General features: G+C 41.9%; 1 protein-coding gene across 10 annotated transcripts in view; it reads left to right on the forward strand.

Annotated features, from left to right (window-relative positions):
* Positions 1-24608, forward strand: part of KANK4 (KN motif and ankyrin repeat domains 4) — a 56279-nt gene that overhangs the window by 15668 nt on the left and 16003 nt on the right. For 3 of the 10 annotated variants that reach the window (XM_084636851.1, XM_084636852.1, XM_084636854.1), the window contains exons 2-8: positions 6733-6889; positions 8600-8699; positions 11047-13125; positions 14181-14292; positions 18323-18553; positions 19646-19733; positions 21676-21895. In XM_084636851.1, the coding sequence (XP_084492977.1) occupies positions 8684-8699; positions 11047-13125; positions 14181-14292; positions 18323-18553; positions 19646-19733; positions 21676-21895 (2746 nt within the window). In that variant the 5' untranslated portion in view covers positions 6733-6889; positions 8600-8683. Of the gene's footprint in view, positions 1-2454; positions 2532-3264; positions 3373-6732; positions 6929-8599; positions 8700-11046; positions 13126-14180; positions 14293-18322; positions 18554-19645; positions 19734-21675; positions 21896-24608 lie in introns of those variants that run through there. The other 7 variants (XM_084636855.1, XM_084636858.1, XM_084636853.1 and 4 more) reach the window with 6 other exon arrangements.

A 24608-nucleotide genomic window follows, 5' to 3' on the forward strand; every position in this document is an offset into this window, starting at 1 on the left:
CTGCAATAAGGCCTTCCTTCAAGGAGGCTCTTGTCTGCCATCAGGTCACCTCAAATCCTAGATCCAGCCATAGCTCTCTCCTTGAAAAAGAGCCAGAGATCTGCTCTCCTCAACCAGACCCCAACTGAGCCAGGTTCAGCCCTGTTAGCTTCTCCTGCCAGGCCAGATACCTTCTGCATGTGCAGCAGGTCAGGGCTGATTGAACCCAAAAGTGAGCTGTAGCTCACGAAAGCTTATGCTCAAATAAAGTGGTTAGTCTCTAAGGTGCCACAAGTCCTCCTTTTCTTTTTGCGAATACAGACTAACACGGCTGCTACTCTGAATCCTTCCTCAGTGTGGGCTTTGCATACCCTATCACAGGATGCATGAATACAGCAAACCAGTGGAATCTGACATAACAGACTTGCAATAATCATTAAATAAGCAAACAGTTAGAAGTTATATTTGAACACCCGACCACATTAATGAACTGTAAAAGAGAAATACAAAGACTTAACTTTATCAGTATGCAACAACATAATGTCATTGTGTGTGCTGATTTAATGATGAAATGTGTAACAGGTGAAATTTTCAAAGCCATTGAAGTGCCTAGTTTATTTTTAATTAATTGTGCAAACAGTGCACATATCTCACTGTTTGGACAATGCAAATGGGCAGTCAAGTTTCACTTTTGTTTCTGTTTCCAGAAAATTTCACTTGCTGATTCTCATACACAAGCGCAATGTTTGGGTTGCAGATGCTTCAGGGGAAAGTTTATTTGCCTTCTTTTCTTAAAACTGTAACCAAAATATATTTTTAATATAATGGAATAATTTAATATAAATATTTGCCCTTAATTTTTGTAATACCTTATTTTTTACCAAACTTAAAATTTTCAGCCAAATTTGACCTGACAGCGTCTGTAAGATCTGTGTGCAATCACTCTGACCTCTTGTCTCTCTGCTGAGATGGTCTCTTAGCATCAGCTACAATCCCAGTGTGGTGATGTAAATACTTGTGCACAAGAACCTGGATTCAGGCCACAAACTTACTTCACAGAGACCCCTCAGTGTTGATCAGACACTCATAACTTTCAGTCATTTCTGACATGGGATAGATTCAAGCCTACCAGTGAAAGGCTCTGTGTTCCATTACCAAGCCCATAGCCAGCCCCACCTTCTCTGTTTGCTTAGGGCAAGATCATCATGCAGGGGAAGAAGGGAATGTCAGGTGTCCCTAACTCCCTTGCGTGGTCTACAGACACTGTGGCTCACAGCTTGGGCATGATACTCCCACTCCCCACACAGGTGGGCAAGGAGGGTTAGACAGGCTGGGATGCAGGTGGAAACCTTAACTTTTCTTGTGCCAACCAGTGCAGCTGAGCCAGAGAAGTGATCTGCTACTATAGACTAGACTTCCCTTCTGGAATAAGGGGAACCAGGATATGAACTGAGAGTCAGTTTGTTCCCTGGTGTGTTGGAGCGGCAGTGCAGCTACACACCTCAGCATAGATTGTTAAATCACAATCCAGCCCTTCATTTGTCTGGCACAGTTTTGAATTCTGTCTTTGCAGAGCAGGAGAGAGTTTTGGCACTTTTGGGAAGTGGATGAATTTCGTACACCATGCCTGAAGTTTCAGAGTAACAGCCGTGTTAGTCTGTATTCGCAAAAAGAAAAGGAGTACTTGTGGCACCTTAGAGACTAACCAATGAAAGCTTATGCTCTAATAAATTGGTTAGTCTCTAAGGTGCCACAAGTACTCCTTTTCTTCATGCCCGAAGTGTTATGTAGGCTTTTGTGATAGGAACCATGCCCCAACATTGCATGGCAATTTACCATTTAAAAACTACTCCCAAGCTCAATTTCTACTGAAGTTCCAGTTTTCTACAGATCAAAATCTAGAAGACACAATTTTTACTGTGTTCAGGGGCAGGTATATGTTCTGGTTTCAGTTCAACAGCTGTGGTGGCCCTGGGCATAAGATATATGAAACTGAATGACTGCAAACTGCAGGGCTTTATGTTAGTTCACAAACTACGATTTACCTAGAGCTTGAGAAATGATATTTCACATTGCAAAGATGGGTGAGGAAACAAGCCTTTCACTTTAAATGTTTCCAAATGTACCTCAGAACCTGGAGGTTCATCTGTGCTTTCCTTTTATCTTTAAAACCATTTGATTCCCTCAGTGTTTTTTGTTTGTTTGAATTTTATTTTTGCATTGATAAACCCAATGTAAAATGTTGCATCATTTAGACAAACTGTTTTTTCTCTTATCCTATTGATCCACCCTATCTTTCCTTCCTTTGGTTAGCATAGCACAATGGGAACAGCAATGCTAGGAGTTTCCTTTGTTACCACTGTATCCTGCCACTGCTAACAATAAATGCGATAAGAGATGGGTGATCAGAGTTTTAAATGTGTCTCCTTTCAATCAGCAGGGCATTCTGCAGAGGGCCTTGCTTGCTGTACTAGAAGTCCTCTTTCTGTGTTGCAGTTATCAAATGCTACATGGTGACCTGCAATTCACTGAAGTGTAGAATCAATAGAGTGGTATGTTCAGTAATTACAGAAGATACTTTGCTGATTTTCTTGTCCTGTAAAATAGATTCACTGCCTTATCTTCAGCTCCTCAGAAGAGCAGATTGATGGGTGTAACTATGGGACTGTGAGCAACAGACAAAACCATGAATTCTTAAAAGGATATTTCTGATATAACTCATTGCACTAGGGTAGGACTGAAGTAGAATTAACTATTAATATTGAAACATGTTGCGTTTTCTAATAAAGCTTCTGTCCTTTAATCAAGGGGACTGTTTTTATTTTTTGTCGGGAGAAATGCTGACCAGAATAAATAATATATTCAAAATAGCGAAGCTGCAGAATGTGAACTGAAGCTCAGAATGAAGCTAGTAAGAATTTCTTTAATGAGTAACATCAGATGAAATAAGAACTGTGTAGTTAATTATTGTCTGACTTTTAAATAATCCTATTTTTGATAAGGCAGATAAGGTCATATGTTGTTCAAAAATTTCCCCAGTAGACTAAACATTTTGCATTTTGTTTTTGATTGGGAGATAATATACACTATCTACAGAAAGTGTAATTAACTTTAAAGACTGGGTTTTAAGTTTCTCCAGAAAGGATGTGTAAGAATTATGTGCTAGCTTGTTAGAAAATGAATTCATCTTTTGTTCTGCTCCCTCTGTTTAGTTAAACTAGTATTTGCTTTTTAAGCAAGGTCACTGATCAGCTGACCAACTTCTTTAACAGCTGGAAATCACACATTTGCTGCTCTGAATCTATAACTATTGACTTGCAGCAGTGAAAAGAGACCTTTCTGAAAGGGAAAAGTTCTTTTGCTCTGTTTCTTTGTAGATGGAAGGATGAGAAGGTAACCTGGCAATGTGCTTTTTTAATGATACTTTTTCTTTCATAATGAAGTGCTAAATGCAATTGCTGCAATGCAGGAGAAAATGACAGCCAGTGGTTAAAAAAAAAAAAAAAGTTGTGATCTATTTAAATAGTTAATGAGATTGTGTTAATATGTCATCTACCGGGCATGAATTATCTCTTTGTTTATAGTCACAGGGGTAAATGTAAAACTCATCTGTAAAACTGGTGGTAGCAGACTCCTTTCCTAGAGTGAATTTCACCTATCTCAGTCTTTGTAATTCAGTTAAAGTTAAAACCTTCAGGATGATCTTAGGTTTTGTTTTTTACTCTGTTAATGGGGGCCAGAAAATGGAGAGTTAAATCTGATTGTAAAGGAATACTCTTTGAGGCCTGGCTTTTAAAAAGACAGTACATTGTCCTTGCAAATGGGGAACTGAGGGAATGAAGTTACTGTGTCAAATATTTGACTTTTTCATGTTTATTTCTCTATATGCTCTTGCCTCATGAGAGGTATTTTTAATGTACAGATGAACTCATCCTCCTCAACACTATTCTTTGTTGTAAAACTAAACATCAAAGATGCTATATATGCTGAAATGCTCTCTGCCTGGGGATTAAAATTGAGTGTTTTCCATTATTGTATAGTATAGGGAAAGTCTGCAAATATTAAAACCCGAGACAGGGTCAATTTAACAAATTTATACATAATGTGTTTTCTGTCAATGTATATTAAAGGCTCATAATGACAGTGTTTGATAAGGTATTTACCAAAGGGGAAGAAAACCTTACAGAATCTTTGAAATCTCTTTGATGAGGGGCTAGATGATTTAGAGGAGGAGAACAGGATACAGAACTAGGACACTAGTTCAAATGTGTCCCAGGTTGATAGTAGCTGAAGGGCTTGACCAATCTGAAGGCTGTTCAGTGGCATATGTGAAAAGAGTTAGACTCATTCCTGCTTCTAGTACACAAGAATCCACTGCAAATTAGCACTAAGTTGTAGTAGGAGACAAGCATTGAGTGGGGATGAGCTTGTCGCACACAGTACAAGACAAGGACTGAGTGGGGATGGAGTAAAAACTAGCCTGTCAGTCGCAGAAATGGTTCCTCCAGAGACCTGACCCAAAGCCCTTTGAAGTCCATGGAATGAGAATCTTTCCACTGACTTCAGTGGGCTATGGATCAGGCCACAGGTGAAGGTTCAAGCACATTGATGTTGTGGTGCATGAGCCATCTTAGCCGGTGGAGTTCAGGTCTGTCCTTCAGATGCACTAAATTCTCTAAACTTAAAGTCTAAGGGGCAGATCCTCCTCTTGCACCAGTGTAAATCAGAAGTAGCTCTTTTGCAGTCAGTGGAGTTATATTAGTAGTGTAAGGCAAAGATGAATCAGGAGGACATGTGTGATATGTCTGCAGACTGTGATCCATGGAACTGCTCATAGCTGGGCGGGCTCTTGCAAAGCCTCAGAGCTCTGTCCAGAACACTAATGCACATCTGAAAACTGATCCCACCAGCTGGCAGCTTGTCTCCTCACACTCAGGCTTCCCTAAAGTTATGTATGGGAGCAGGGAACAAAGTGGTATGTGGGAGTCATTTTTCATTCCCTAGTCTCCCATCAGAGACAACATTAGGCTGTGGTGAGACCTTGTTGTACTTTATCATCCTGTCTGGTATTTGGTTCCTTCTTAAGTAGAAATTAAATATCTTTTTGGTGTTGTCTTATTTGGTTTATTGTTAAAAACAAAAAAATGTAGAATCAAATTTGAGACTGTTTGAACCTCTTATGAGAGATGACAGGATAATTTGTCCATGTATTCTGATGAAATTATTCACTCTGATCTAGTTTTCATTGTAGCCAGTCATGGAAGAATATTGGTTTGGATACTAGGGGTAATAGGACCCATATTTTTGGCAGTCAGCCATCAGAACCATGTATAAACTACACTGGAGGCACCTGAAGTACGTCTACAAGCTGGTAGGGGCCATGCAGAAGTCATTTTATGAGGTAATTTTGAAATAGATTAGCCAAAATTTCAATTTTATGACTGGAAAGTTGGAACTGAGCCAAGTCGTAAATGAATCAATTAGGTGTAATTATCTAGATATTAAAACCCTCGTATTGATTGGATTTTTTTTCTTTGTAAATGACCTGGAAGAGTGAAATATAACTGGTCAGATGGTGGCTGGAATCCATAATCATTGTGCAACTGACTGTAATTGGAAAAGTAAAATAAAAACATTGGAGAAAGTGACTAATGTTAATTTTGGCACACGCTGTTTATTCATGAGGAAAAGCAGGAGAAACTGCCTTTCATGTACAAAATGGAGTTAGCCTGGGAATATCTTAGGAGTGTATTGGTTGAAATCGATCATAAACATGTGGTTCTGACTGGTTCTGTAGGATTAAGCTGGGTAAGCAAATGACTAGTCTGCCAGGTTTCTGTGTTACTATCCAGTTATAATTGTGTATAAGGTAAAAAGAAAAGGAGTACTTGTGGGACCTTAGAGACTAACGAATTTATTTGAGCATAAACTGTAGCTCCTTTTCTTTTTTGCGAAAGTAACACGGCTGCTACTCTGAAACCTGTGTTTAAGGTAGTAACCTTAGGATCATGTTAATGTTCTCTTTAGAGAAATATCTTTTGGAAGACTCCATCACACCCAGATGCAGAGACCACACTTGTTTAATGCGGTAATTAGTTTCTTACCAGGTAGTTGTGGTTTCATAAAAATATTTTCATAATTTAAAATGGGCAACGCAGCAAAGTTTAATGTCATTTTCTCTCATGTCTTTATTGGAAAGCTCTATAATCTAAGCACTTCATTTCAACGTTTTAAAACTTACATACCAGCAGCATCTGTCCCATTTTGGGGCAGCTTTTCTAAAAATTAAAACAGAAATAAATTAGGTTAAAATTCAAACCAATCTCAGAGGAAGAGAGGCATTTAAGGGATAAAGAATGGAGAATTAAGACAAGCTATGGTTTCAGCTGAACATTTAAATGAAGACGTGGACAGACATAGGAAGGCTGCAGAGAAGAAGTCTCTTGTACTAACCATGATGAGATTGTGTGGAGGAGCAGAGAAGAGACCAATACTAGATAAGTGGAGTGACTGACACAGTGAGGGATAAAGGCCAATGAATGTGGCTGGGGCAAGTCCATGGAGGGTTTTAATACTATGGGCCAAATGCGGAAGTCCTTCCTTAGGCGAAACTTTAAGAGTTAAAAGGTGAGCAAGGGGCTTGGTATGTGGACCAACAGCAATTTGAATTGGCTCCTGAATGAATGGATAGTCAGCGGAGCTGGCTAGGAATGGGGGTTTAAGTTGATTGCACTTCTTTGCACTTTTGAGCAGGTGGCAGAGGAATTCTGAGCATGCTGGAGTCAGACGCAGAGTAAGGAACTGCAGCAGCCGAGGTGCCAGGAGCTGGACGCACAGAGGGGGAAATGAGGCAGGGCATACCTGGGGAATGGTGCTGAAGAGGGCAGCAGCGGAAATGGAAAACAATCAGGTGGCATCTCCCTCTCCTCCCCCACTTCTGCCAATAGGGGTAATGAGATGAGGGCGGTTCGTGACTAGTTATCTGCCCTTCCCCCACATAATTGGTCTAGAGTGTGTGCACTGAGTGAGTCTCCACCCTCAGCAGCTTCTGAAACTGAACATTATTGAACAGCTCTTTGCTCTCCCACAGGTGTCAGTCTGTTTTATGCCACGGGCTGGGGGAATTTCTCCAGTAGTTCAGCTCTCCAGGGTTGGCTGCCTCCTTCCCTTCTGGCTCTTGTGACCTTGCAATTCATGCACCTTTTTTCTGCTCTCTTGTGCACAGGCATGGGTGAGAGATCAAAGAGTTCAAAAAAGAGAGCAGCCCAGGAAAAATATTTTGGGCACCCTGAGGGACTGCCTGCTGCAGAGAGGTTCGGGTGGGGGCCGGGGCAGTAGGCTGAAACCAGAGTTTTTCCAATGTTGATCAGAGTGGGAACTGAGGTCAGGGCTCTTCAAGCCTTCAACCTCATTAGAGACTTGGTGCATTGGGGTCAAGGCTGCACTCTCGTAGTTCTAGCAAGGTTCTAGCCCTGGGAGCAGCAGAAGGTGGATTTCCAGCCTGCACTGGGCAGGTCCTCCCTGCCTCTCTTTCCAAGGACAAACCCAGATCTTAAAGAAAGTTCTCTCTTTGAGGTTACAAACCCACCTCAAAAAACATGAGGGACCCACAGGCTCCTCCTGTAAGCTGGGAAATCATCCTCCCATTCTAGCCCTGACCTTCTTTTCCTGTCTGGTATATACACTAGCGGGCTTGGTTGCCTGATGAGCTCCAGTTGCCTTGACCTCTTTAGAATCCAGTCACCAGGCATAGAAGAAGTAGGGGCTTCCCATGAGACTTGCCTTGGGTGTCCTCAGTCCCAACATCCACAGTCCTCTTGAGATCCATGTAATCCTATACGCCATCACCTAGAATCAGGAAATGAGGGGGGGAGGGGGTGTTGAAGGATGATGATCATGTTCCTGACAATCACAAGCCTGAGTCGAAGAGACAGATGGAGTTATATGTTCCTACAAAAAGCACAACTGTGTTTTAGTCATTTAGCTGAAGGATTATTTTAATATGATCAATCACACACTGAAATAATGGGGTTTGGTTTAAAGATATTTAGTATCAGTTTTGAATCTTTGGCTGCTTTAAGCAAAGAAATGACAAACAAGCCACCACTCTATGTAGCCTATACCCCTTGCTCTTTTCATCAGGAAATGAAATATCAGACAGTATATAAATTACAGACTATATCTCCTAGTAACCAATGTATTTTGGGTAAAGAGTTCATATACCATCTACTACAGATCCCCGGCTAACAGCTAATTAAAGCAGCATCTCATTGTGATGTGTCAAGGAAGCAGGAATTGTTACCACTAGAAGAGAAAATATTGATTTAAATATTCTTGAAAATGTTTTCTGTACATGGTCTGGCTGCAGAATACTTGAAGTAAGAGGCAAGGTACTGCAACAACAGTCACTAACGTCAACTATACTCCCTGAAGGACCTGACTTTTGTTGTACCAAAAAGATTTTTTTTTAAAAATCACAGTGTTCAGCAGTGGCCATTCTGGCTCACTGAGGAGTTTCCTACAGCTAGATGGAAGCCCTTGAACATGGATGGGGCGTGGTGTACTTGGGCTTTGAAATAAATACGGGAACTTTGTCTAAATGGCCTTTTAATTTTTTTAGGTGCACAAAGTCTTATTGACTCGTTGGATGATGTTTAACTGACAGCCTGGACCACATTCCACATTGTGAAATATACCTGGAGAAATGGAGAAAGCAGATGGTATGGAGACTGTTTTTACTTAAACGCTGTTGAATGGAACTCTTGTATCATTTAAAAAATATTAAACCAAGGTATTTTGTTTACACAGTAAATAATTCATGCTCTGCTCACTGTATGGAGACATGTTTTCCAACAATGAAAATAGGCAAGGTTTGTGCATAGTTCATGACACACACAATGCATTCTCATTTTGCTCTGATTTGTGATTACTGTAGTGGAGAATAAGTGTGATCATTCTATTGTTTACAGTGGAGTTTCAAGCACTGTGTATGGGGCTTTCAGAGAAGATCTTAAAGACAAAGGTCTTGTGTGTTCTGTATGGACGCTAAGGATTCCCTTCTACTTTTCATAAGAGAAGTAGGGCTTTGCCTGGGTGTCACTTTACACTAAATTTTCCTTCCTCATTCCACTATTTCCAGTGTGCTGGCTTCCTCTGCAGTGGTGGCTGCATTTCAGTGGTGCTGTTTGTATAAAGGGCTTGGGGAAACTTTGAGACGAAAGGGTCTATATCTTTGCCAAATTCTCACCAGTCCCTGCAAGACTGCTTCACAAGGGCAGTGGCAAAGGGAAGAATTCTCAAACATTTTCAGTCTTGGGTAACTATAGTTAGGCACCAATACCCCTATTTAAATCAGTGGCCTGATTTTCAGAGGTTCTTAGCAGTCCTAACTCACCACAACTTCATGGGTTCACATTTCAAAATCAGGCCGTTTATTTTGTTCCTGAAATTGGATTATAGGTGCTTAACTTTAGACACCCTACTTTGAAATTTTGGGCCTATGAATTTTATGGGCTGTGGATTTTATTATTAGTTCTATCTATTCTATCAACTTGCCAAGCACCTTATATAGGACACAATGCTAGACCAAATAACCAGAATGAAGGACAGGGATGTGTCATCGGTACAGGAAGTTTAAATTGATATAGTGTTCTTTAGGGAAATACATAAATAAGTTACATTTTGTTCAGACACATCAGAAAGGTAAAATCATAAAAATGACTTACAGTCATGAAAATGAGAGCACACCAGATTTGAATGGGGTAGAGGTCAATTTGAGTCTAAGTTGAAAGATGTCCATCATTAGGAGAGACAACTGAAAAGTCTGATTTTAGCATCTACTTTCATGAGAGTTGCTGATATTCACTGTAAGGTTCTGTATTGACTGCTGCAACTCTGCATATTTGATTACATATGGAACAAATTGGCTGTTGTATATTTAACACATTCCAATATGCTGGATTTTCTTGAACTGAAGAATTAAAGACGTGCTCTTGGAAGAACATCCATGAACATTAGAAAGGGTTTTGTGGTTCTACACAGATTTACAGATATGACTACATGAAGCTGCACAGGTTAACCCTATCTGTGCCAGCCTTTTGTGCTGTACAAGCCTCAGGGCCTTGGCCAATGTTTTCAAAAGCAACTAGTGATTCTAGGTGCCTCATTTCTTCAGTGCACAGTTTGAAACACATTTAAAGTGCCTCAGATTGGACACCCAAACTGTGAGACATCGAAAATCACCAGTCACTTTTGAAAATTTCAACCCTGCCTTTTAGAGGTATTCTTTATTTTCAAAGGACAACTGGGGTGACAATGTTTGTCCATAGGGCCACCCAATGTCTCTTTGCCTGACTTGCAAAAAAACCCAAATGTAATTGTCATGAATAGTTTCCATCGTCTGGCTTATATCTGGATTTCTTATACACTAGGATTAGGATTTATTATATATCAGGAAGCTTTTTAATACTTAGACATATTTGTAGCTCAGCCTACCAAACCTGCTATTTACATAATTGCCAATTAAAATAATGATTTAGCGAATTCCAGTGCAACAATTACATGAGTCAGCTCCAGAAAACAAGATTATACATTTGCATGTGTTGCTCTGTGGCTATATCTCTAATCAGACTCAACATTAGCATTACAAATGACAAACTACAACCCATTCCTTCTCCCTTTCCCTGCATAATGATTTAGGAAGGCAGCTGGCCGGCATTTCAGCATTTTGTGCATAGTGATGAGAGCCCTGATTCTCAGCTGTGCTACAGCTGCCTTTTGGCTCCTTCAGGCATTGGTAGTTGCTGAAAATTAGAGCAACCTTCAGACTGCTCTAACCTACCCCAGAGGACAGGATCAATGTACAGCCAGCCCTCGCTGTCCACGTACTCCACACTGCCTCCTCAGCCACAGCCAAGGATTGGGCCTGAGGAGTGGAAGATGAATGGGAGAGGTATAAAGCGGAGGCAAAATAAATCATTGCTGACCGCTTTTTTTCTGCTGCAAACATGGTTCGATTTTTTTTTAATTAATTTATTTTTTAAAATTTAATGTCTCGTTTTATTTCAGCTGGCGATCAGCCATCAAAACCTGATGAGGATAAAGATCAACCCAGAAGTCTCCCTTATTCTGTTGAAACACCATATGGCTTCCACTTAGACCTTGACTTTCTGAAATATGTGGATGACATTGAAAAAGGAAATACCATTAAAAGGGTTCACATTCACAGGAAGGCCAAGCAGCCAAAGTTCAGCACACTGCCTCGGAATTTCAGCCTGCCTGAGAATAGATCCCATGCATATGCTTCCTCCCCCAATAAGAGCTGGGCTGCAACCTGCTCATTTGCCCAGAGGAAGGCATCACTAGGGGCAGAAGAAACCACCTGTCTCATCACATCTTATGACTCACCACAATCCTTAACTGCAGAGGAGCCAAATTATAGAAAAAAGGCCCTTTTAGCAGAGACAATCAGACAAGCAGAGGTCATCCACCATGAAGAAGAGCCTGGCAGCTGTAGAGGGAGGCCACAGCTGTTAAGGGCTTCCAGCATGCCAGCCAAACTTCTACCAAGTAAAAGTTCAGAAGAGGAAAGTCAGTGCTCCAAGCCTGCTCAGCCCTCAGCACTTTCTCAGCCTTGTGATGGAAAGAGCTTCACAGAAATTCCCTTTAGCCCTGCAAAGGAGCCACTGGATTCACACTATTCTGATCGTGTCACATTAAATTTCCCCAAAGAGCCAAGGAATGTGCAAGAGCAAATCAAAGTGGTGTTCTGGGAAAATGAGCAGCCTAAAGGACAACAGGTGAAAGCCATCCCTGAGCTGGGTCACCAACCCCCCGAGCTTCCTAGGGAGAGAATGCAAATCCAATCTCCACATCAAAGCCAGCATTCCGTAGCTCAAGAGCTGCTCCTGGTTACAGAGAGTGTAGGAGAGGAATGCTGCGCACCGGAGACAAATACATGTCCTGAATTAGTCAAGGATGAATCACTCTCATCAAATGCCCCCAAGTTTATGCATGAAAATGAGAACCGTGACATAACAGAATTAAACATAAGTGAGATCATGCCAAGTGCACCAGAGAAGACTGAAGTTCGAAGCATTTGGGCTAGAGCAAATGAGGAAAACTCAGATCTTGAACCTTTGCTTTGTGACACAGTAGATCCCAGCAGGATCACAGCGCTGAAACAACAGATCACTGTTCTGGAGGAGCAACTAAAGAGCAAAATAGAGGAACTTGAGCAGATCAGAGTAGTGCTGAAGCAGCAGGGTAGTGAGATCAAAGCAAAGGAGAGAAGCATTAAAATACTGGCAAGCGCCAAAGCTCAACTGGAAGAGAAGCTTTGTCAGGAAAACACCAAAGAAACGGAACCATCCAAGCAGGATGGAAATGTCCTGCAGTACCATGATGCTGCAGTGAACACTGAACTCATGCAAGCAAACACATTTAAGGAGGCCTATGACAAGGGTGTCAATGTTAATATTCCAGTCGCTACAGAATCTGTAGGATGTGGTACCTATGGAGTGGACAACGTGAACTTGCAGGTTAAGGAGTTAAGAAGAATGCCTGTTCATACGGATCAGGGGTTGGCAGATGTTCACACTGGTGTCAGAGAGGAAGGGGCTACACTTCTTGCCAAACAGAAAGGAACTGGAATTGACACTGAACCCCTTGTCTTTACACCATGCTTCACTGAGCTGAAGATTGATGAACAGATCAATGATGACTGTCAAAATCAAAGAAACAGCTATGACAGACAGTCTTGTGCTGCAAGCTCTCTGATTGGAGAAAGCTGTTCAAGAACAGGAAGAGCTGACTCGAATGGAAATAAACCAGGTGGAAATAAACCAGTTTTTGCCAGGGTTGTAAAGCAAGATCTGATTGAGGAGGAAAACCGTACAGAACAAGAAGATTCCTCTGCAGATGATCCCATAAGCCAATATGTTAAAAAAATCCAGGAGCTTTTGCAAGAGCAGTGGACGTGCTTGGAGCACGGATATCCAGAGTTAGCAAGCGCTATTAAACACCCTGCATCGAAGCTTAGTTCCATCCAGAATCAGATAGTTAATTCCTTAAACTTGCTGTTATCTGCCTATTCTACCCAAGCACCATCAGATAAGGAGAATTCGAATACGCAATATCAACAGCTGGGTAAATAACATTGGCACAGGTCTAAAAGTATCTGGGCCGATTCTCCTCTCACTTGCACCAGCATCAATCAGGAGAAACCTCGCTGAAGTCAATGGTGTTACATCAATGTAGAGCCAGTGTCAGTGAGATCAGAAACAGGCTCTTTGTGTTTCCTTAAGTATAGATGAGAGAGGTAATCTTTATAGCATGGTGTAACACTTGAAGTTTTACACACAATCTGAACTTTTCGAAGTTCCCTTATGCTACTGAGAGGGACTGGTCTGTCAGATAAAGTTGCTCATAGCTTTTCTTAATTGGGTTTTATGATTCTGCACTTCATTAGTGAACACATGGCCAGATCTTTATCTGGTGTAAATCAGCATTAACTTCAATGGAGCTATGCCAGTTCACACCAGGATGTGGACCATGGTATTTAAAAAGACCTGTGCCCTTTAAGATAAATAACTAATAAATATTCCATGTCAAATTAGGTTATTTTATTCTTTTGGGACCTGATCCTCATTTACATTGTTTCCTCTACACTGCCAGAGGGGGTATTAGTGTAATTGAATCCAAGGCTTCTATTTTCAAGCAATATAACATGAGAGGATGTGAATTCAGGTGCAGTAATTCATTTCTGTAGTGTTGTATAGAAGGCTGACACTAAGAATGTTACCAAGGACACTAGCATGAATTTCAATGACAACATCAATATTGAAAGTGCAAAAAGACCTAGTTAAGGGGTTGTAGCAGAACATTATTATACCAGTAAAGCCTACTTAATATTAGGACAAGATGCAGATACTTACAAAGTCATTTATAGATGTGTGTCAGATCTCCGTCCTTGTTTTAATGGTGGCAGCCCAGATCTCGACTATATACACCTGCCTCTGCAGTTCTGTAAGGTATATAAGGTCGTTCATAAGGTAACATGTAACAGAAACCTAAGATACCTAGATAAGTGTGACATAATTGTGCTTACGCTCTGTAGTTTGTTCCAGGCATACAATAAAGTTGAGACTAACAATTATGACAACATAGATACTTTCTTAATCTGTGATTTTGTATTTTGCTAGAAATCTCGCCAACCACAAGTCTTAAATCAATCATGAAAAAGAAAGGTTATGGTTTCCATGCAGGAGGTAATGGGACCAAAAAGAATCTTCAGTTTGTTGGGGTAAATGGTGGGTAAGCATCTGTTAAGAAGATAAAACTGCCTTTTCACGTACAGTATTATCCTCATCTGTCTCTCTCAGGAAATATAATCCTCCCCTCCCCAAATCTTTAATTAAAAGGCCATTTGCAATGTCATCTCTTTTATCCCTTCTTCAGTCTAATATCGATAACTCTGCAGTAAAACCTGATGGGAAAGACTGGGACATTGGTACTTTACAGAAATAATGAATGGTACTGGATTGACATCCTTGAAGACTCAAGTCGTCTGCTCACAGGTCATTTAGGACTTGATCCAAAACCTCAAAGTCATTGGGAATCTTTCCATTAACTTGCATCAAGTCTGTACTGGCCAGGCAGCCACAACCTGCCATCAAAAGTGGCTCAGTATTGGCCTAGAAGAAGTTCTATCTATGCCTATTCAGTCCTTGGTCTCTCTATAACGACAGCCAACAAAAGTGCCAGTTAGTGCTGTGATAGGAGTGGGGATTATGTGAACACTTGTTCACTAAGAACTGAACGGAGACCTATATATGTAATATATTTCCATTATTATCAGCTTGGAAACTCAGAGTCTGATCCAATTCCTGCTCAAGTAAATGAGAGTTCTTCAGTTGATTGCAGTGGGAGATGGATGAGGCTCTACACTAGCAGGTAAGTCAGGTACTGAAAGAAAGGATGTTCCAGTTGTTGAGGCATTCACCTGGATCCTGGGGGATCCAGGTTTAATTCCCTGCACTGTCATTGGTTTCCTCTGTGATGTTGGGCAAGTCACTTAATCTCTCTCTGCCTCAGTTCTGCAACTGCAAAATGGGGATAGTACTTCCCTACCTCACAGGGATATTGTGAGGATAACTACATTAAAAGATTCTGAGGCATTCTGATACTACATTAGCGCGGGCCCCATAAGTATATAAGATAGATAGAAATTGCAATATGGAATTTTTCACAGTTACATCCAATCTAATTTGCACTCAGCAAAATCCATGACCATCATAAGAGTAATGCATTCGTGAACTCAGCTGAATTTCTTGTGGACTAAAGTAATAGAATCATAGAATATCAGGGTTGGAAGAGACCTCAGGTGGTCATCTAGTCCAACCCCCAGCTCAAAGCAGGACCAATCCCCAACTAAATCATCCCAGCCAGGGCTGTGTCAAGCCTGACCTTAAAAACTTCTAAGGAAGGAGATTCCACCACCTCCCTAGGTAATGCATTCTAGTGTTTCACCACCCTCCTAGTGAAAAAGTTTTTCCTAATATCCAATCTAAAACTCCCCCACTGCAACTTGAGACCATTACTCCTCTGTCATCTGCTACCACTGAGAATAGTCTAGATCCATCCTCTTTGGAACCCCCTTTCAGGTAGCTGAAAGCAGCTATCAAATCCCCCCTCATTCTTCTCTTCCGCAGACTAAACAATCCCAGATCCCTCAGCCTCTCCTCATAAGTCATGTTGTTCAGTCCTCTAATCATTTTTGTTGCCCTCTGCTGGATGTTTTCCAATTTTTCCACATCCTTCTTGTAGCGTGGGGCCCAAAACTGGACACAGTACTCCAGATGAGGCCTCACCAATGTCGAATAGAGGGGAACGATCACGTCCCTCGATCTGCTGGTAATGCCCCTATTTATACAGCCCAAAATGTCGTTAGCCTTCTTGGCAACAAGGGCACACTGTTGACTCATATCCAGTTTCTCATCCACTGTAACTCCTAGGTCCTTTTCTGCAGAACTGCTGCCTAGCCATTCGGTCCCCAGTCTGTAGTGGTGCATGGGATTCTTCCGTCCTAAGTGCAGGACTCTGCACTTGTCCTTGTTGAATCTCATCAGATTTCTCGTGGCCCAATTCTCTAATTTGTCCAGGCCCCTCTGTATCCTATCCCTACCCTCCAGCGAATCTACCTCTCCTCCCAGTTTAGTGTCATCTGCAAACTTGCTGAGGGTGCAATCCACACCATCCTCCAGATCATTAATGAAGATATTGAACAAAATTGGCCCAAGGACCGACCCCCGGGGCACTCCACTTGATACTCGCTACCAACTAGACATGGAGCCATTGATCACCACCCGTTGAGCCCGGACAATCTAGCCAGCTTTCTATCCACCTTATAATCCATTCATCCAGCCCATACTTCTTTAACTTGCTGGCAAGAATACTGTGGGAGACCATGTCAAAAGCTTTGCTAAAGTCAAGGAACAACATGTCCACTGCTTTCCCCTCATCCACAGAGCCAGTTATCTCTTCATAGAAGGCAATTAAATTAGTCAGGCATGACTTGCCCTTGGTGAATCCATGCTGACTGTTGCTGATCACTTTCCTCTCCTCTAAGTGCTTCAGAATTGATTCCTTGAGGACCTGCTCCATGATATTTCTAGGGACTGAGGTGAGGCTGACTGGCCTGTAGTTCCCAGGATCCTCCTTTTTCCCTTTTTAAAAGATGGACACTACATTAGCCTTTTGCCAGTCATATCTCTCAAGCTGGTATGAATCAACATCTTTGCTGAGAGTCTCAGCAGAGAGGCCAAGGATTGAATTGAGACAAAATGGCATTTTACCCTAGAAATGGTCTTTCTGGGCAAGGTCTGAGGCACATTGTTTGGGCAGCATGATGGAATCTTACCCCTTTGCCCCCTGTTCTGCTGATTAATTGGCATCTGTTTCCAGTGTCGACACTCTGGAAGCTTTCAGGAGCACTTAAAAAAGAAAGTATAAGTAGGCACTCCTTTTGAAGTGAATAAAATTAATGTAGGTTGTAGTTGGGCTTGCTCTAGAAGAGATATGCATTTGCCTGTATGCAAATTGTCACCTTACTGGGATAAATTAAAGATCAGTTATGGGGAAAAGCTGCTGCTTCAGCAGCCAATCATCAAAAGCCAGGCGCTTAAAGATTTAAATCATGAAGTTACATATTTGATACATGAATGTGTACAGGTATGGATCCTCATCTAATAGCAGTGTCATCTCCTGAGCCTTACAAGTGAAAAGCGGAATGAAACTATGAAGAGAATGTTGTTCTTTTCATATAAGTGCGGAAGTCTACCAACTGTTGCTTCAGGTTTCTTGCCTCAAGCAGTAGAAATAATTGGATAATTTGTCCAAAGGGACTGCAAATAGAATATGCTATAATTAAAAGTGTCCCATACATTAATCAGGTCATCGTGGGCCCAGTTTTCAAAAATAGCTTGTTAAGTTGTGCCCACACAATATGTATAGGTGTACAAACCAAGGAGTTCTAATTCACGTCTTGCCCATGAAAAGATGCCTATTTGTGTGTGAGTGATAGTTGAGTATTATAACTATTTTAAAAAATGATCACCCAAGGAACAATTACAAAATGCCAACAGAAGTGACTCAGTTGAAGAATTCTTCTGCTGATTTTTATTTATGCTGAAAGATTTATATTTTCCCCTCAATGGGCATGGACTTATGCATGTGAACTTGATCCTTGATTTCTCTCCCTGCACTTACATGTGCTGTTGTTTACCCCAGAAGTCACTGCAGTTCAGGGGGTGAGATTCTGTTAGCCTTGCTCATGCTGAGTAGTACCTATTTCACAAGTAGTCATAGAAATCAATGGAATTACTTGTGGAGGAAGGTGGCACTCGACATAAACAAAAAATCAGAATCTGAGCTTCCGTCTGTGAAACGTTTTGGGATCCTTTGGAGCAAAAGGCACCATATACATGTAACATATTAACACCACTGCTCTTAAATTAGCCAAGGTGGAGATGTTCCCTATCCCTAATTTTAGCAGCAAAATGCTTCTGTAGCACTCCCATTGGCCTGGGAAACAAGACGACTAAAAATTGAACCCAGAGTTCCTGTGTAGTAGGTTTGAACCTCAAAGTTGGGGTCTGGATCTATGGTTTAGGTTTGGTGCCAACCTCTCATATTGACATATTTTTACTGTGTCTAACATGCATGTCACTATGGGCATCATCCAAGGCCCATTGGAGTCATTGGGTGTCTTCAATGGGTATTGGCAAAGGCCCTGTAGTTGCTGAGGGGGAAGGAAAAGGGAATAATATCTGGTGTCCTCAATTAGTTATGAAACGACGTCAAGTGAAGACACCAGCTGTGAAGATAGCTCATCGGAAGGAAATTCTGACAGCGAGATGGAGAGGAAGTATGACAGTTTAGAACACAGACAGGTGAAAGCTGCCCGTGAAAACACACATGCCTCAACTGGAGTCTCCCAGAGCACTACCCATAGAGACAATGAGCCACAGGAACTGGAAGAAATAACAATGGCTAGCGCTCAACCCAAGACTGACAGGTAATCAGATAAACATGCTAATGCACCATATTAGTGATGTTGACTAATGAACAATGGAAAATTGTGATTTTTGGTTCCAAGTTTCAGTGGAAGACTGCAGTCACTTTGTTAGCAGCAAAGTTATTAATACGTTTTGAGAGAAAGAAGCAATATAAGTGACTGATTCTGAGTCATGCAGTACCTGTGTGGCTAGGTTATTATAATGATGCAGATACAGTAGGATAATATTGCTGGACCCATTGCTTTGTCTTAAGTTCTCATTTCATTAAACTTTTTAGAGAGATCTGTGCTTTTCATGGAGAGATAACTCAAACTAAAATTACTAAAACAGGGCTTTCAGTCCTTATATTTTTCCCTGCAAAAAGCATGTTACAATTGCACATTTGCCATATATGTCAATTTTCCAACCACATGCCTAGACATTAGAATATTCATGTTGTGAAAATCAGTGTATCAATGGGAACTTCTGTACCATACTCTAGAGCTATCCACACATCATCACAACCTGTCATGTACTGGTTTAGGACCAGATGCAATGTCAATTAAAGTCAATGGAAAAACTCCCATTGACTTATGTGAGCACTTGAGCAGGCTTTAAACAGCTACATATTTTCTTCAGGTTACTACAGAATCCAAAGTTTCTCATCTTCTAATTTTGTCCCAACAGACATTTAATTAAAAAGAAAAGGAGTACTTGTGGCACCTTAGAGACTAACCAATTTATTTGAGCATAAGCTTTCGTGAGCTACAGCTCACTTCATCGGATGCATCTGATTGTTACTATAGTGGATTTCCTGGAAGATCCGGGAATAAAATTGCTTTTGCATGAATTTTTGTTAAACTGGTTATTTGTAAATATAAAAGACATTTGGTTGCCTATTTAAAATGTACAATCTGTGGCTCTGGTCCTATGAACACTTACGCATATGCTTAACTTTATGCCCACAAACCTATCAAAGTCAATGGAACAACATGCATAATTGTTTGTTTGCAGCATTGGGGCCTAAAGATACACACTGCAAGTTATCTTCCCAGTTCAGAGTGCACTAGTTCTCTCTTACAATGGATTTATAAGAGTATTTTCCTTTTTAGATGCAAACCCTCAGAAGATTTTCTTGATGGCTGCCTGTTACTGAGCAAACACCTTTCAGAAATAAGGACCACCAATGACAAACATTTGGTATTGGTATTTTTCAGCTGAATTTAAAATGCAACTCCCCTGTCTGTGCTATATTTAACCATTTAGAGTTTAGACCATCCAGACAATGTTTTGCAGAATTATTGTAGCAAACCATGGGCAGCTTTATAAGGAGAGGTGGGTCAAGGTAACTTCTGTTGTCTAGTTTTGATTTTGAAAGTCAAAACCAACCCAAGGTTTGGCTGCAGATTCATGACCTACAGAAAAAGGGAGAAAACTTTCCAAGCTTCTTCTGGTCAATTGGGCCAGACTAAAACTGACATAAAAATTCCTTTCCCCCTTTAAATAATCTTTCCCTGCTTCTAGACTGCAAGGGAAATAAAATAACAAAAACTATGCAAAAAATCCATCCTGCATATTAAACACATGCTGGATCATGCTGCAAAGCAGTCTGCAACATTGCCAAAATACATATGGCAACTAGATTTTTCCACCCTATGCCAGGGCATAGGCTGAAGCAGTGCCGGGCATAGAACCAGGAGTTGTAACAGGCTTCCAGCATTTCCCCCCACCCCTTTCTGCTGCATCAAGCAGATCTCAGTGCAATAGAATCCGGTACTAACTTTAACTAGCAGAGCACTGGAGAAGGGGAAAAATTTGCCCAGCATCTCCTCCTCTTTCTGTAGCCAAGCAACTGAGGGTAGGGCAAAAGCAGGGCACTAGATCTCCAGGAAGGGCTGGGGTGAGAGGACACATATCCCTTGCAAAAATGTGACTACATAGTCTGTAAAGAGCCCCTCAGAGAGACACAGCAAATTAACTAACCAGGAGAATGACAACAATGCTTCATTACCTTTTGCTTATTGGGAATTTTTAAGAGTAGAACGGAGAAAAGCTCTACAGGAGCGTGCCTAATGGGAACACTGAGTGCTGAATCCTATTTGCATACAAAGGCTGAATCACTTAGAGGAGAAACATGGAGCGCTAAAGAATGTTTTCCCTACTCAAGCTGCTATTTGATTGTTGTACATAGACATAGTTGAGGCCAGTATTTTGGCCCATCCTATATTCTGCACAGGTCAGTAAGGCTGCCCCTTGCTGCCCTACACCAGCACACTACAGGTGGCAGCACTGGGGAGAAGCAGCCTCCGCAGAGCCCACGCATGCAGGGATTGGGGAATGTGCAGAACCTTGGGACAGCCCCCCCCAACCATGATGGACAGCACAGCTGCCCCAGATGGAGGACACACACACTGTGCCAGGTATAGGGCTGGGGCACAGTGTAGCAGTAGAGATGGTGGGATCCAGGAGTCAGATTGTGACTGAATCACAGTTTACTTCCCGGGTTGCTCTTGGGCTAGTTCAGTTGTGCACTTCCCCCTACATGAGGCAAATAGAGAAGCTACAGTTTAGACCTGGATTTATAGAGTATTTAGGATAAAAAAATTATTATTATTTTATTATTGGAGGTAGGTAAACAGAAGTGGGTAAAATGTTTTCATATAGATGTTAGATTGATGAAGACATATCATTTTAAAAAATAACATCGTTGTTCTAGTTGACCCATAAAACAGGATATAGGAGATGAGCTCAGATTTATTTGTATCCACTAATGTATCAATAAATATGAATGCTGCTTGAGTTAAAGTCTAGTGATAACTTGCCCATGAGAAAATGTTTCCAGGTATTCATATGTAGAACTAGTCACTTTAGTTCCCTGAGGGTTGCCATTTTTCAATTAAAAACAAACTAATCAAGCCAATAACAAACTACCTCTATTTTTAAAGATGTTGCTGTATTGTCTTTGCTAAAACAAATCACCCTTTTGCACTGCCAATAAATGCAAAGTTTTCTTTACCAGCCACAAAGTGAAAACACCAGCCAGGGACCAACCCTTGGGTAGAGCAATAGCGAAGGGAACTGGCATCATTACTTTTTGAAAAAGTAAGGTCCTGAAAGTGACTGTGAAATGTTGGTGTTTTAGAGACACATCTTAAACACTGTCTGTCAAGAGTGGTTCCGAATCTCTAGTAGGAAATCCTCCAGCCCTGAAGTTGTTGCAGCTTATCTCAAAGAATTCAAAGCAATTCATCCCCAGCTACTGAAGATGATCATAAACCTGGCAGATGGAAACGGGAATACAGCTCTTCATTACAGTGTTTCCCATTCCAACTTTCTGATTGTGAAGCTTCTACTAGATACAGGTGGGAACTAATGCTGCAGTTGTTGTTTTTGTCTGGGGTGGGAGGGAAAGGTTGGTACTTGCCAATTATTTCATATAATCACATTTAATGTCTTTTTCAGATTTAAAAATCTGGTCACAATTTAAGGGCCCAATCCTGGAAAACTGATTACCCAGCATGTGGCTGATCTAGCAAGATTGGAGTCATTGATCGTCCTTCCATTGGCTTCAGTAGGAGCTGGATTGGGCCCCTAGATTTTTAAAGATATTTAGATGCCTGAAGATGCAGCTAGACATCTAGTGGGATTTCAATGGGAGTTAAGTGCCTAGGTGCTTTTGAAAATCCCACTGGGTGTCTAGCTGCATCTTCAGGCACCTAAATACATTTAAATATTTGGCCTTTAGTGCTTACTTCAGTGGGACTAATCACAGGAGTAAGCATTGTGCTCGGCCGTTCATGTGTGCAAGATCAGACCCTTTGATTGTAATAGTGGCCTCTAGCTCAGCAGCAAGAACTGCATTCTAAACTATTGAACTTTTAGCTCATACTGTAAAGAATTAAACTTCCAGCTGAGATTTTATCAGATAAAATGCAGGCACTTTCCAGACAGAATAATGAAGCTTTTTGCCTTTCTTGGTTGGCAAGACAATCTGTTAAATGTTAAGAGAATGGCATATTATCATACACATCTATAAACCCATTGTTTAACAGACTTCCAAGCAACTCCAGAAAATATTGAGAGAAATTTGTTCTGGTCTTTTAGAAAATACCCCAAAGCGACTAAGCTCAAAGGGCAATACTTAAATGTTTAGGCACAGTAAATAAGAAGGCTGAGAATATAACAGCACAAACTGGAACAGTAGGAGTGATGAATTTCTTAATAGAATTAGCCTATTTGTTGTGTATAAAATGAACGGAAACTTGTCAAGAGCATAAAAGTGTCAGAATTAGAATAGTACAAATCGCATGCTGCATCTGTATTTAAATCAGCTACTGAAACATATTTACTATGAATGTTCAATCACATTTTGAAACAAATTTATCTTGAATGTGTTCACACCCCAGGCTGCCAAAGAAGGGTGACCAGTTAGCAAGTGTGGAAAATCGGGACAGCTGGCGAGGGGGATGATAAGGTCCTCTGGGTGTGGGTAATAGGGTCCTATATAAAACAAAGCCCCTAATATTGGGACATCTGGTCACCCTATGCCAAAGTGATGTGAAAGAGCCAATGTAACTCAGAATCAGACCCCAAATCTGCTTAGTTTACAGATCAAAAGAAGATTTTTCCAACTGCTTGCGCTTGCAAGTTCAGCCTAAATCATCATTTGAAAAGCAAGCCATGTTCTTTCAGGCCTGCACTTCATCACTAGCAATCTCGATTCATCACTGGCAATTTTCCTGAGGTTGTGCAAGCAAAGATGGTCAGAATCCAGCTTGTTGTTCCATAGCTATATCAGCTATGTAATGTTAACATTAGTAAAACTTGGTTATAGGAGCAACCTAAGAAGATCAGATTTAGAATGCATATTGGGTGAAATTCACTCCTCTGCTGCACTACTTACGCCCTATTCTGAGAACTTAAATGAGTGGTTCATAGGTCTGGAACTGGCCTTCAGCACAGGGGCAAATGTCACCCATACAAAGCAATGATGGCAGGAGCATAGTGCCATTTTGTTCAGAATAACTTTGATGATCATAACCCAACTTAAAAATGCTTAGAAACAAAATTCCAGGTAGCTCGGAGCAATACATAACAACCAGTGACTTCTGTACTTACAGCCAACTTACTCAGTCTTCAAGTCACTTGGACCCAGATCCTCAAAGGTAATTAGGTGCTTAAACTCCTATTGAAATCAATAGGATTTTTGCCATTTTTTTCACTGGGAGTAGGAGCAGTTCCTAAGTCACTCACAGACTTGCCTCAAAACCAGGGGTGAAAGTAAGTTAGGTACGCCGGAGTCCTGAGCAGGGGGTGTGGCCTCAACCAGAAGAGGCAGGGCCTTAAATCCCCAGGCCCTTTAAATCTTGATTTAAAGGGCCAGGGCTCCAGCAGCAGTAGTGGTGGCTGGGAGCCCGGGGCCCTTTAAATCACCCGGTCTGAGCCCTGCTGCCAGAGCCCTGGAGTAGCGGTGGCCGGGCTCCATCAGGGATTTAAAGGACCCCGGGGCTCCAGCCGCCGCTACCGCCCCGGCCCTTTAAATGCTCGCCGGAGCCCCACCACCGCTACCCCAGGGCTTCGGCAGCAGGGCTCCGGCGGGGATTTAAAGGGCCAGGGCAGTAGGGGTGGCTGGAGCTCCGAGGCACTTTAAATCCCCGCCAGAGCCCCACCCCACCCCTACCCCAGGGCTCGGGCAGCAGGGCTCAGGTGGGGATTTAAAGGGCTGGGGGCTCCAGCCGCTGCTACTGTCCCGGCCCTTTAAAACCCCTCCGGAGCCCCGCCGCCACTATCCCAGGGCTTCGGCAGCAGGGCTCAGGTGGGAATTTAAAGGGCCCCGGGGCAGTAGCAGCGGCTGGAGCTCTGGGGCCCTTTAAATCCTCGCCAGAGCTCCACCACCCAGGGCTTGGGCAGCAGGGCTCAGGCGGGGATTTAAAGGGCCGGGGGGAGGGGTGAGGGGGGTAGCAGCGGCTGGCACTCCGGGGCCCTTTAAATCCCTGATGGAGCCCAGCCACCGCTACTCCAGGGCTTTAAATTGCCCTCTCTGAAAGCCGGTCCTGGTACGGTGCACCGGCTCTT

Source organism: Lepidochelys olivacea (genome assembly GCF_965140295.1).
Source record: "Lepidochelys olivacea isolate rLepOli2 genome assembly, chromosome: 8".
Taxonomy (NCBI): Eukaryota; Metazoa; Chordata; order Testudines; family Cheloniidae; genus Lepidochelys; species Lepidochelys olivacea.